The sequence below is a fragment of the Nannospalax galili genome, unplaced genomic scaffold (assembly GCF_000622305.1).
Source record: "Nannospalax galili isolate Female #2095 unplaced genomic scaffold, S.galili_v1.0 scaffold1812, whole genome shotgun sequence".
Taxonomy (NCBI): Eukaryota; Metazoa; Chordata; class Mammalia; order Rodentia; family Spalacidae; genus Nannospalax; species Nannospalax galili.
In genome coordinates, this window is record NW_008331838.1 from 530,110 (window position 1) to 544,116 (window position 14,007).

Here is a 14,007-nt window from a genome sequence, read left to right on the forward strand (position 1 = left end):
TGGGTCTTCTTCAATAACAACCAGTGTTCTTAACTGCTGAAGCATCTCGCCAGCCCCGAGTCAGGTTTTTTAAGGAAAAAAAAAAATAGCTGAGGCAGGAGGATTTCAAGTCTGAAGTCGGCCTGAATAACAACTTCCTTAATTTTTCATGTTAAAAAATGACTTTCAGCCAGGTGTGGTGGTGCACGCCTTTAATCCCAGCACTCAGGAGGCAGAGGCAGGCGGATCTCTGTGAGTTCGAGGTCAGCCTGGTCTACATAGTGAGTTCCAGGCCAGCTGTGGCTACAGGGAGACCCTGTCTCAAAAAGACAGAGAGAGAGAGAGAGAGAGAGAGAGAGAGAGGACTTCTGACACGGAATCATGCACTACATTGGAAACTGTGAATGAGGTGCCAAAACAAAGTAGACCCAATCCTCCGAAACAGGGAATCTTCAAAGAAATCAGAAAGTCGAAAACAACAACAAAAACTCCCTCTCCCCCAAAAAGGTAATTTCACAAATTGGAACCTGTTCAAACCCATAAAGCAGCAACTGGAGAAGTAGCCTGGGAGAGGCAAGTCCTGCCAGGCCACCCAAGGGCCAGGCCCCACTAGAGTGCAGAGCAACCTTCACCTATGCCCCCACCCTGCACATTCATGGAGCACCTACAGACACCACAGGATCACAACGATTGAGGACCTCTGCTGGCTCAAGAGAGCCACCCCCTGCAGTCTGTGTCCAAGACCCCATGTGGCGATTGAGACTGCAGCGGCTGTTACAGCGAAATGCCCAGAAGACGCTACAGCAGGTCACGCATGACTAGAGCTTCTGCCTCCCACCTGGACGTATCAAAACTAATGGGGCATAGAGTCCACCGCAGAGCAGCTGCCCTCACACTACTGGGCTATGGGTGAGGAAGGAGTCGCAACAGTCCGCACAAGACAGCACTAGGCTTTGGAAGAAGGCGTAATGAGATAGTGCTTTTGGAAGTGGACTGGAAGAAAGACGTGGGCGGGAAGAAGGCACTCAGGGTACAGCCAAGGGAGCCACAGAGGCAGGACCTCACCCTAGAGGTCATAGGACAGCAACACTGGGCATAAGAAAGCTTCCCACCCTTACTGGATTCAACCCTGGAGGTTGACAGGGCACTCAGCAGTTTGGGTCAGCAGGTCAAGAGTCTGGAGACTGTTTCCACCCACAGAAGCAAGGGAGGAGAAGACAAAGGCCCTCCCAGGGCCATAATAACCACAAGGAACCAAGGACTCCAGGTCAGGAGAAACTGAGGCGTCCTACATTGACCACACAGTCTCGGTAGCCTAAGAGTGAACACCAGAGGTCTTCACAGGTCTAAGCACCCTGCACTGGAAACAGGAAAGGCAGGCTGCACTGTGACTGAACAACAGGGTGCTGGTCATGCTACCATAGAACTCACCTGTGACATTGAGCTGGAAGGAGACCCTCTGTCCCCCGGCCTCACAGCTGTACTCCCCGGCATCAGCCTTGCCCGCCTGCTGCACCACCAGCCTCCTCGTGCAGCCCGAGGCCTCCACTCGCACCTTCGAGCTCGAGCTCAGCTTCTTCCCGTCCTTGACCCACGTCCCCTCTGTCTGGGCCTGGCCCCCCTGGCAGCTCAGGGTGGCGCTGTCCCCCGCCTCTGCCTTCACCTCGCTGCGTGCCTGCTGCTCCTTGGCAAACACCACCTTGGGCTCTGGGGACAGGTGGAGACACGCAGGATGAGAAACTCCAAACCAGACCTGGTCCCTCCTCAAAACCTAGGGCTCATTAGAGCCCAGTGATGGCCAAGGCAGCAGTGCCTGTGATTGACAGATGATTGCATGTTGATAAACAATATTCTGTACTGCATGTGACCCAAGCTCCACGCTCTAAAGTGGCATATGTGAAAGGTTGGGATGCAGTCAGGCCTTGTCACTGCCCTAAGCCCTTCCTGGCACACTCTGATGTTTTCTGAGAAATGAGCAGCTTCAGCCCTTGAGGCCGCCACAGCCAGGCTTGCCTCCTGATACCACCACTAACCTGACCTTCGGAGATGGGACCCTGACCTTCCCCTCTGCAGCTCCCCCAGGAACTCCAGGTCATGCATTGCTTCCCAGCTCTCTCTTCCACATGCAGGGGCCACAAACAGCAGGAGGAGGCATGACTGGGAAGAACGACCACCCCAAGCCCCAAGGCAGCAGCCCACATCTTTCTGGACCACAGTTGAAGAGGGAGTACAAGAGAGCAGAGTGTGGGACAGCCAAGTAGGAGCGACTGGAGGCATTGTATGTGGTCTTTTCCTGGACTCGGGGACATAGAGGAGAGAGGAGATACATACTATGATTGCACGGGGGTTACCAAGGGCCAAAGTGAGGGCTCACAAAGCTTTGAGGTCCAGCAAGTAGGAATGGGCAGAGGGAGCCCCTGCCACCAACAGGACTTCTATCCAGTAACTGGACACCCCCCACACACACAAGACTCTCAACTGCAAACAGTCTGTGTTCACCACACAATCCCATCACCCCTAGGTCAGTGTCACCAAGGAGGCACTCAAGGTTGGCACAGCCATCACTCTGCTCTGATCTCATGATGATGAGAGACCACAGAGCTACCAGGCAGAGCTGAGGACACAGATGCTGAGATCCAAGGGAGGGTACCATAGGCTCAAGGTGGCCCAAGCCACCTAGACATATCCTGAAGTATCACACCAAACACTCAGGGCCTCTCCCCATTCAGCCCAACCCTGGCATTTACCTGTGACGTCCAGGCGGAAGGAGACCCTCTGTCCCCCGGCCTCACAGCTGTACTCCCCAGCATCAGCCTTGCCCGCCTGCTGCACCACCAGCCTCCTTGTGCAGTCCGAGGCCTCCACTCGCACCTTCGAGCTCGAGCTCAGCTTCTTCCCATCCTTGAGCCACGTCACCTCTGTCTGGGCCTGGGCCACCTCGCAGCTCAGGGTGGCGCTGGTCCCCGCCTCTGCCTTCACCTCGCTGCGTGCCTGCTGCTCCTTGGCAAACACCACCTTGGGCTCTGGGAAGAAAGATGGCGACACATGTTCCAAGGATCCAGCCAAGTTCCTAAGTCTTGGATTCTGTTTAATAAGCTTTGGATCCCAGGAAACCCTGGGTCCTGCCACAAAGATCTTTCATGATCTGCCTTCTTAGTTATGGCTTTTCCTATGACTGGGTGTGTGATACCCAATCCCTCACTGGTCAGGACCATGGTATGACCAGGAGAGCAGCAGGGCAGGCCATCATGAAGTCACCAAGCCATTCCCTTCAGGTCAAGGCAGTGTTCTCTCAGCCTCTAAACTGCCCATCTTCAGATACCATTTCTACAGAGCAGAGGAAATCTAGCTTATGAACACGGCCCTAATTTGCTCTACCAACTGGAAACTGACTAAATTGTGATTTTTTTTTTTTTTTGCTTTTTGATATGGCCAGACTTTCAACTAAGAACATTACTAAAAAGCAGGATTTTATGCCTTTCTGTGTATAGGTCTTTAGACGTCTGTGTAAGGAATGGCCACACATTTGCCTCTAGAAGGCAGAAGCAGGGGTTTTCTGCTGTGCGTCCAGCCTCAGAGCTGAAAGTGGACCTGGTCCAATGGTCTAGCATGGGAGACCCCAAGCCTCTCAAGGTCAAGATGGAAGTCTACAGCATCTTCATGCATGCTACAGGAGTTACCCTTTGTCCTGCCTGGTATCTGAAGATACACTCAGCCAATGCCATATCTCCATGTCCTCCTGCAAGTAGTGGGCAGAAGAACCCAGCACCTTGCTACCTTTGTACATTCAAACTGAGTTGGGCCCTGGTCCGCAGCATCCACACAGCCACCTGCCGTTTCTGTGAAGAAAGGCTCTGAGGCCTGCAGGATATAGCACTGCCATGCTCTTGACAACAGCAACCAGCAGGCTGAAAGTGCCCAGATTTAGACCATGTGGGACTACAATCCTCACCCAGACCAGAGAGGTCCCAACCACAGTTAGGAAGTCCTTCCTGAGAGCTGAGCCTGCTCCCCCACCATCACACACACACAGGGTCAGAAAACAGCGACCCCACTGCCCAGAGTTTGCCTGGAACTAAAGGGCAGGATATGTATTTCCAGGACCACAGTGGGGTCCAGGAGGACGTGGATGCCAGCCCCACCACCCACTGACCCTCACCTTGCACTAACAACTGGTAGGCAATGCGGTTTTCACGACTGACACACTCGTACAGGCCGGCATCATCCTGTGCCACATCCCGCACCAGCAGTGCTCGCCTGCCAGCTGATGCCTGCACTTCGTACTTGGGGCCCACAGGCAGCTCTCGACCATCCTTCAGCCATGTCACAGCTGCGGCCTGGTCTGACAACTCAGCCAGCAGCTGTGCCTCCTCGTGCAGTCCGGCCAGCACCTCCCGGGCGGCCATAGCTGGAAGCTTGCTGCTGGTCAGCCCTGGAGCTTCTGCAGGTCAGAGATAGTTAAACAGAAGCAATTAGGGACAGAAACACCAGAACATGGTGGACAGAAGGGGTCACATGCTGTAAAGGAGAATTGACAGAGATGCAGAGGAGAGAGAGACAAAAGAAAAAAGAGAGAGGCCACACATGGTGGTGCACGCCTTTAATCCCAGTACTCTAGAGGCAGAAGCAGGCAGATCTCTGTGAATTCAAGGCCAGCCTGGTCTACATAGTGAGTTCCAGGACAGCTGGAGCTACAGGGAGACCCTGTGTCAAAAAGACAAAAAAAAAAAAAAGAAAGAAAGAAAGAAAAAAGAGAGACCCAAGAGAAAAGGGCAGATTGAAAAGACACAGAGAAAGGTCAGTGAGAGACAAAAGGGCAGAGGGGGAAAAAGAGGAGTGAGGACGAGCAGGAACAGGGAACACGGTGTGTCAAGGAAGGGAGGGGACAGTGGGGAAAGCCAAGTTGGAGGAGGGGGGTGAGACAGAGTTAAGAAAGAAGCAGGTAGGCAAAAGAAGACATAGGGGCAGATGGGTAGAAGGGAAAGCAGGCAGATGAGATGAGGTCCAGCCACTGGGCATCACATACATACACACACTGCCCAGTCTCACCAGCCAGCTTGGGATGAGCCACCTCAAGCACCCAGCTGCCCTGCCCCCACCTCACCACTGCCATCAGACAGACCCTCTCCCGAGACTACCCTCCTGCCCACCACCCCACCACAGAGAAAACGGGGCTCAGGGCCTCAGGCTTACCCCGGACCTCCATTCGGATGCTGGTTTCAATGCCATCAGCCACGAACTTCAGCTGCACCCCATGCAAGCTTGCAGGTACCTCTCGGATGGTGAGTGTGTGCCGGGTACAATCACAGCGGATCACATACACACTGCTGGGCTTCAGGGCCTCCCCATCTAGGAACCACTTGCCCTCAGAGGCCACAGTGAGGTCCACAGAGAAGGTGACCTCGCCACCCTCCACTGCCTCAACTGCCTTCAGAGGCGTCTTCACGGCCAGCTTGGGGGCTGCAAGGTGAATAGCATCAAGAGAGAAGTTGGGGCCAGTTGAGGGCACAGCCTCTGCCTTCCCTTCCTCCTCCTACAGAGATGGGCTCAAATGTTCATCTCCCTGACTCGGGTAGCTAAAGCCTGTTTCTCTGGGCTGCTGAAGAGAGGTGAGTTCATTGGAACCTTAGTCCTGTCTTGGGGTCTCCTCTCCTGCATGAGGAGGCTCCAACACCCTCCCCCTGCATAGATAGTCTCCCAAAGGTCACTCTGGCCCCGCTGGAGGCTGAGCTATGTTTCTGGGTCAGATGAGCCAAGGGCAGGTGGCAGCCATCTGTGCAGCTACCAAGTGGTCCCACTCACCCAAGTGTATGGTCCCTGGGAACTCAAGGTAGGGGCTCTGGCCAAAGTGGTTGATGGCTGACACTCGGAACTGGAAGTCCCCTTCCTCAGCCACACCAGTGACAGTAAACTCCAGCATGGCCACCCATTCAGCCTCGTGGCACCGGCTCCAGGCATAAGCACCAAGTCGCCTTTTCTCCACTACATAACCATCGATGGCAACGGGTCGGTCCCCATGGGGTGGTGGAGACCAGCTGAGGGTCACGGAATTCTCCATTCTGGCCTTTATCACAGGGTCAGCAGGAGGGTACAGAGGTGGCCTCCTGGGGGCTGAATGAAAAATGAATTGAGCTCACAACTCGAAGCTACATCCCTAATCTCGGATCATCCAGAAAGAGAAAAGCAGAACCCAAGGCCCTCCCTCGGTACTGCTCTGGTGGACAAGATGGTAGGGGTGGATGGTGGGCAGGGACCTTCCTTAATAGGTGACGCTCACAGCACTGAGGGAATGCAGGAGTGGAGCTGGTTGTGCCCAGTGGGCTGCTGCAGGGAGAGCCACCCAAAGACACTCCTTAGACCCTTACCTGACACACAGAACCGGGTGGTTGTCCGGCAGCCACCAGCTACAAAGGCCACCTCACCCATGTCCGCCAAGGTGCACTGGAAAATGGTTAGTGTGTGGCACGTGCCTTCTGCAGTGATGGCTACCCGGCCCCCTGCCACCATCTCCTCCTGGTTCCGTAGCCATCGGACAGGGCCCTCTGGGGCAGCCAGCTCCACCCAAAAGATGGCCGTGTCCCCAGCACGCACAGCTGTCTTCCGAGGCAGCTTTCTGGTCAAGTTCCCTGGAGTGGGAAGACTGCATTGATGATGAGACAGATGAGACGCCCCCGTGCGTACCCCCTACTTGTCCTGTGGCCCCAGTCCTAGCCGTCTGTCCATCCAGCTCCATCCTCTCACCTGCCTCACTGTTACACATACACACACCTCTGCCCATCCCCTTCCTGCTGGCCCCTTGCCTCTCCAGACCCAGGCTTGATCTAACCCTAGCTTCTCAGCTTCCCTCAACCCCTGCAGTCCCAACCCTCCTTTGCCCCAGGTCCCTACATCCATCCCCTACTACCGGCCCCCCCTACTGACTCTCACCTCATATGCACCCTGCCAGGTCCTGTACCTTGGTTTATCCTTCCTCCTACCAATTCCAGGAGGATCACCCTCTTGCCATCCTGCCCCACTCCGTCCCACTCCACCAGGCCATCCTCACCTGCCCCAAACCCCAGACCCACTCTGCCCTGGTCCCCTGACGGGCCCCCACCCCGCATTCTGAACCCTCTGCCTGGGTCCTCCTCACCCCAGCTCCACCCCATACCACTTTCTTGTCCCACCCCCTGCTGACCCCCACCCTTTCCCAATCCTCGAGAGGTCTGCCTCCTTGGCGCCCAGGCTCACTTGCCCGTCTGACCCGGCCCCACTCGGCCCCGCCCCTCCCTGTCCCGCCTGCCTTGGACAGAGAGCTCTGCCACAGTGCGGCTGCCCTCCATGGTCTCGCAGATGTACACCGCGTCGTCGTCGGCAGAGACGTTGTGCACGGTCAGTCGGCGCTCGGTACCCTCCTCCTCGATGTCATATTTGGCGCTCGCCCACAACCTCGTCTCCTCCTTGAACCACACAGCCTCGGTGGCGGGCTGGGCCACCTCGCACTGGAACGTGGCTGACTCCTTCTCTCGCACCTCCAGGTCCTGCAGCCGCTTCTTGAAGGGCAGGGCGGGCTCTACGGGGACAGGCGGGTGAGAGGGGCTGGTGATGGGGCTCCCGGAGTGGTGGAGCCAGGTACGAGGCAGGGGGTGCGGCGGATGCCAAGGCCTGAGGACAGGGCACCAGATGTAACAGGTGGAAGGAGGCAAAGGAAAGGTCCAGGGGGCGCAGCTGTGGACCGTGGGAATTCGCCGCTGGGGAGAAGGGAAGAGGGTGGGAAGGGGGCAGGGGACCGGAAATGGAGAGGGAGCAGGCTCAGATAGGGATAGGTGAGATGGAGGGATGTGGGGGGCGTAGGGGTGCAGGGAGAAGGGTCCAGTAGAAGTGGAGCTCGGAGGAGACAGAGTAGGGGGTCAGTGGAGCACGGGAGGAGCGGGAGCTGGAGGGCAGGGATGGTGGCGGGGTCGAGTTCCTACGATAGACACAGGCCAGGGTCCATCGCCCGTGCACAGCCATGAAGGCGAGAGCCGCCCAGACCTCCACTGTGTGTTCCGCGACCCGCCTTTAGCAGATATTTGGACCAGAGGGTCTTTGAACCAAGCAGGTCATCACCTGGGACCACGCGCCCTTGGGCTCACCTCGCACGACCACCAGCACCGAGCTGTAGGTCTGGCCCACGAGGTTGGAGGCTGTGCAGGTGTAGAGGCCGCGGTCTGACTGCTTGCAGAACAGGATCTTCAGGACGAAGTTCTCCAGTTCGTCCTCATACACCAGGTGTCGCCGGCCCTCGGTCACCAGCTGCCCGTCCTTCTTCCATACAGTCTCGGGCTTGGGCTCACCAGTCACGTAGCAGCTGAGACGCGCGTGCTTGCCCTCGGTCACCGTGCAGGTGCGCGTACCCGCTCCGGGTGGCGAGGGGGGAACCCCTTCTGCGCGCATGGCCTCGCGCCGCTGCTGCAGGTGCGCCAGGAGCGACGCGGTGGAGGCCCCGGGTGGGCCGGCTACCTCGGTGTCCGAGTCCACCACGAGCGCGGCGGCGGCGGTGGCCGAGCCCAGCGGGTTCTCGGCGCGCACCTCGTAGGTGCCACCGTCGCGCTGTCGCGCGGAGCGGATGCGAAGAGCGCTCGCCTCGCCGTGGTCCTCCACGCGCACACGAGGGCCGTCGGGCGCGCCCAGACGCCTCCCGTCTTTGGACCAGCTCACTGCCGGGGGCGGCGAGCCACGCACCTGACAGCGGAACGTAGCTTCGGAGCCCTCGCGCACCCGGATGGAGGTGGGGCGCAGCAGAAAGTGGGGCGCCTGCTCGGCGTATGCGGCCTCCGCGTCCACTCGCAGGCCCACGGCCGCGAAGGCCTCGCCAATGGCGTTGCGCGCGCGACACACGTACTGCCCGCTGTCACCTAGCGCTAGGTCCAGTATGGTGAGGCGGTACACATCTCCGTCCTGGGCCAAGCGGAAGCGCGCTCCTGCCTCCACTGGCTGCCTGTCCTTCTCCCAGCTGACATGTGGCGTGGGGTTGCCTACGATCTGGCAGCTCAAGGTGGCGTCCTTGCCCACAGACACCACAAAAGCCTTGGGCCGCGTCAGGAAGCGGGGCGCGCCGCTGAAGGAGTGGTCCATGGTGGCCGCCTGGATGGGGATCTTGCCAGGGGGAGAGGCAAATGTCATGGTGGTGCTGGGATGAGTCCATGTCCTGTGCCCCACCTGACCTGACCCGCTGGCTTATCCTACCGCTGCCAGAGGAACCCAGTTTAATAGGATGTGCACCTCCACACAGGCTGCCTTCCCAATAGGGCTCACTTTTACCCCATTCCCAAGGGCACTGTAGTACCTAGCCCCCAAGGCCCAGCAGAGCAAATGAATGCCTTTCACTGCCTTCCCAATAGGGCTCACTTTACCATTCCCAAGGCACTGTAGTACCTAGCCCCCAAGGCCCAGCAGAGCAAATGAATGCCTTTCTGTTACTTTGGTATGTAACATCTTAAATATAACATAATTGGTGGGAACATTTATGCCCCCACCACCCCCATTGTCCCACCCAGCTCCAGGAGGCCCTCTGGGCTGCAGATAACTTCACATTCTCATTCAGCACTTGCCTGCCTTCATACTGCTTGGCCTCACTGCCGGCCTAGCCTAGGTAAGAGCAGGGTGTGGGGGCAGTGCAGTCAGTGACTGGGAAGAACAGTAGAATAATGCCATAGTTTGGGCTACTACAGTCAGTGTCCCTTCCCAGAGCTGAGAACCAGCTGGGCCTAGCTAGCCTGGGACCCAGTGACCTGCTCACTACACGGTCCTCAGTCTTGGACTCACCAACGGGGGCCCCTGCAGGGATGAGGTTCCATGCCTCAGTCCTCCTGGGTACCTCAGCACCCAGGTGACACTGGCCTCTGCCGACCCAACACTGAGCCCTAGGCAGCCAGCCCCTGATCCAGTGGAGTAGAGTGAGACTGACTGACTGCCTGCATCAGGCCTTATGTAAGTCCAGTGGTGGCCATGGCTGGCCAAGAGAGCAAGCTCCACCCTGGGCAGCCACAGTGCCCCAGTAAAGAAAGACCTCTACCACACCCCCTGCATCTAGTCTACTTTGGCCAGAGCCTCCAGTCTCTCAGCTGGGGCTGCTTACTATGGGACCAGTTAGTTGATAGGTTGATATTCCCTGACCCTCCAGCACCTAGTCCTATGATTCAGGTAACTAATCCCCCTAATCCTCTTCCAAGAGGCCGGGCCTGGACCAGGGCTGGGCTGTAGTGGCTGGCTTGCTGACTCACTGTCCAGTCAGCATCTCTGTCCCCTACCCCACTCCACCGCTCAGGCAGGCCCCATATGTCAGAATGGGGTACCAGGAAGTGCCAACCCAGGCTCCCTTTCATCTGTTCTTTAGGCCTGCCTTCATGAGCTATCAGGGACCCTGAGTCAGAGGTTTTTCCATCACCCCCAAGAGCAAGGCAGGGCATCCTTCTGCTATGCCCTCATCCTGTGCATGGCCTGAGGTAGCCCAGCCAGTGTCACATGAACGAGTGTGTGCAGGCAGCCTGACACCCACATGCGAAAGGGAGCTACATCTAGCCTCAGGAGATCCATAGGCCCTAGAGTAGCAAGAGCAAGCAGAGGACTCCTCCTAGGCCTCCAGGGATGGTGGCCTGGGCCCCACTGTCTGCTCAAAGCCTGCATTCCCTCCACCAACGCTACCAATCAGTGGCACACCAAGGCACTGCCCACTGTCATAGGGTCAGAATGACTTTGTCACAGCTCCTCAGCCACCCTGCCAAGCAGATCTGAAGCCAGAGAGGGACTTCCAGAGCTCACATACTCCAGGACTAGGGAGCTGTTCCAGCTGAGGAAACTGAGGCTACAGCAGAGGCTTCCAGGAAATCCCCCCCCCAAAAGGAAATCCATCCCCAGAATGGAACATCCTCAGAAAAGACTCTCCCTTGCCTGGCTTGGGCTGGAGGCTGCTCAACAAAGGGCACCCAGGTGGCTATCCACAGCCTTTCAGGGAAGCCCCTTCCTCCCTCAGCTGTCTGCCTGGGAACTCAACTCCTCCTCAGCCCTCGTAGGCCTTCTCCAGTCCAACAGGCATCTTGGATCCCTCCCTTACCAAGGTGGTCCTTGGAAGCCCCTGCAGCTGGTCACATAACTAGCCCATGCCTCCCTCCACACACACACATACAGTCCCTCCACATTTTTAGCAGAATTTGGCCACCTTGCAGGGTAGACTGATTTTCTGAATGAGCCAAGTAGGAAGTGACACACAGACACTGGCTAGCAACAGATCCCCTCTCCCTCCCTGGAACTCTACCTTGCCGGACCTCCTTCTCCTCCCCAACACCCCAAGAGAGCAGAACCAGCAGGTGTGTGGCCCTGGTGCCCTTCCAGAATGGATTTCCAAGGGCAGCCCCTAAGCCCAACCTCACCTTAGACCCCAAGCCTGTGGCTTCCCCCACTCCCTGGGAAATTCTTTCCTGGAGTCAAGTGTCGGTGCCCCTCTGGCTGTCCCCTCCACTGAGCCAACAGGCTCAAAATAGCCCCAGCTGTCAGCGGGCATCCATCTCAACAGAGCTGGGGGCAGGGCCACCAGACCCCCAGGCAGCCAACAGACTGGGGGGCAACCCAGCCAGGCAGTGGGTTCACGATACCAGCACCAGTCCTCCCAGACCCCTCAGAAAAGACTGCCTCTGATCAGCCTGAGGGCTCAACTCAGAGTCACCAGAGGGGCCCAGGTCTGGCATCCAGCCCACTCCCTTCCCATGGAGAGATCCAGTCTGGCTGGACCCCCAAGGTTCCCTAGTTCCATAGAACACCATGACCTTCAGCCCAGCTGCCCTCCAGAAGTGAAGGACAACCCTCATAGCAGCTCTGCCTCCTCACCTGTCTCTACCGGGGGCTGGGGCAATGCCCAGGCTGGGGGTATAGGTGGTGAGTTAGGGGCTGCTGGGTCTTGCCTCCTTCCTGGGGCCCAGGACGATGTGGTTCCCACCCAGCAGCCCACACTCCAGCTGGTCCTCAGACTGGACAGGGACGGACGAAAGGACAGGCAAACACTGTCAGCTGAAGAAGTCTAGGTCCGCCCCCGCCCCACCCCCATCTCTGGCCAGCCCAGCCCAGCCCAGCTCCAAAATAGCCCCGGTGTCACTGTCCGGGATTCAGTTTCACCCTCAGCCCCAGGGAGGCAAAGGGCAGGTGTCCTTCCACAATGATGTGGGCAGCAGCAAGAGGGGCAGATGGTCCAGTCTTCCTTAGACCAGCATCCTGGATTAATGGGGGATGGAGCCTGAGGTCTCAGGATGATACCAAAATAGGGTCAAGTGAGCAGCCCTGAGGGAGAAACCTTAGCACTGATCATGAAGGGGACTCCATAGTAGCATGAGAAGGGATCCAGGACCACCACTGGGAACCAAGGCCACCCAAAGGAACCAGGGCCATCCCTCAGGGATCACAGGACCACACTTACAGGATCTAAGATCAGCCCAGGGAAACACAAACCAACCCAAAGACCCAGGACCACTTTAGGGGAACCCATGAGTACCCAAGAAAGCCAGAATCAGGTCTAGAGACCAGAACTAACCCAAGGAGCTGGTCCAGCTCAAGAGGGATCAAGGACCACCCAGTTTACTCCAAGAAGACCAGGACCACCTGTTCTCTTCTCCACCTGACCCTCCTAGGACCCAGCAAAGCAAAGGGACAGCCTGGAGCCATGCACTGTTCCCTGGGTCATCTACAGAATGCTAAGACATGCACCCTGATCACACCCAGGACCCAGGCCACCTTGGTCCCTCCCACTGTGCTCAGCCTGGCTGGGTCTGTGATGTCTTTAAGTAAGAGTGAAGGCCCAGTGAGAACCAGCCTAGCCAGGGCCCAGGGACCTGATCCTAGGGTAGAGATGGGTGCTGACAGTACCTGCTGCTTCATGCTCTAGGAGGAACTTCCCATTCCCCAACCCCAGGGACAGATGTTGATGGACACTGTGTAGACCCTGTGTAGAAAGGGGTTGGGCTGGCATCAGGTTAGCCACCAGGAGCTGAAGGAGAGGGAGAGAATGACTTCTAATGGAAGTCTGGGACTTTCCTAACCCTTGGGGCTCAGGATTGAAGGAGGCACACAGCTCTCGCTGCAGGCCCCACTTAAGGACTTGGGGAGGCAGGGCATAAGGCCAAGGCATATGCCCTGTGGTTACTACCATGGGGGCCAAGAGTGCACATAGTGAGACAGGAATAGACAGGCTGGGCCACACATGACCACCACCATATCTTCATGGTCACAGAGTACGGATTTCTTGAAGACCTGGACTGATCTATAGCTCCTCCTCCCTCCCTTATGTCCACTCCTCAGTGACACCTCCTCCAAGTGACGCCTCTTCCTTACTGACTCTGTCCCCCAGCTCTATTGTCTGTGACTCCTCCGCCTCCACAGCTCTGCCCATCTAGCCTCCAGCATTCTGTCCTCCGAGGCTCCCCCTTCTGGACGCTGTTTGAAAGAGAAACTGCTCTTTCCCTTTTCATATCTGAGAGTTGGCAACTGTGGTGTCTTGTACTCCTCATATCGCCTCAGAATGTGAGTCACATCTCTTTCTGAGTAGACTTGTGCTTCTGTCCGTGTGCTCAGGAGCCTGGCTCAGAAGAGGATATCAGTGGGGAAAGGTTTAAAATCTAAATATAGGGGCTGGAGAGATGGCTCAACGGTTAAGAGCACTAACTGCTCTTGCAGAGGACGTGGGTTCGATTCCCAATACCAACGTGGTGGCTACGAACCGTCCTTAACTCCAGTTCCAGGGGAATCCAAAGCCCTCTTCTGGCCTCCGCGGCTTTGCACGACACGGGTGCACTCACATACATGCAGGCAATACACTCATACACATAAAATAAAAATAAATAAAATATTTAAAATCTAAATATAGCCTAGAGATTTTAAAAATGAGAGGAAATTAAATTGTCTTTGGGACAAAAACAGTAAAAAATAAAATAAAATAAATGTAAAAAGGGGGTCAGGTGTGGTGGCCCACACCTTTAATCCCAATACTCAGGAGACAGAGAAGCAGGCAGATCTCTGTGAGAT

At 56.8% G+C, this 14,007-nt stretch overlaps 1 protein-coding gene across 1 annotated transcript in view; it reads right to left on the minus strand.

The window, feature by feature from the left end:
• The window catches only part of Obscn (obscurin, cytoskeletal calmodulin and titin-interacting RhoGEF), a 149,322-nt gene extending 140,247 nt beyond the window's left edge, over window positions 1-9,075 (minus strand). Inside the window, 11 exon segments of the mRNA XM_029560576.1 lie at window positions 2,727-3,000; window positions 3,634-3,658; window positions 3,660-3,757; window positions 3,760-3,814; window positions 3,816-3,840; window positions 4,139-4,420; window positions 5,173-5,439; window positions 5,782-6,090; window positions 6,345-6,605; window positions 7,262-7,531; window positions 8,094-9,075. Coding sequence (XP_029416436.1) covers window positions 2,727-3,000; window positions 3,634-3,658; window positions 3,660-3,757; window positions 3,760-3,814; window positions 3,816-3,840; window positions 4,139-4,420; window positions 5,173-5,439; window positions 5,782-6,090; window positions 6,345-6,605; window positions 7,262-7,531; window positions 8,094-9,075 — 2,848 coding nt within the window.
• Between the last annotated feature and the right edge of the window lie 4,932 nt (window positions 9,076-14,007).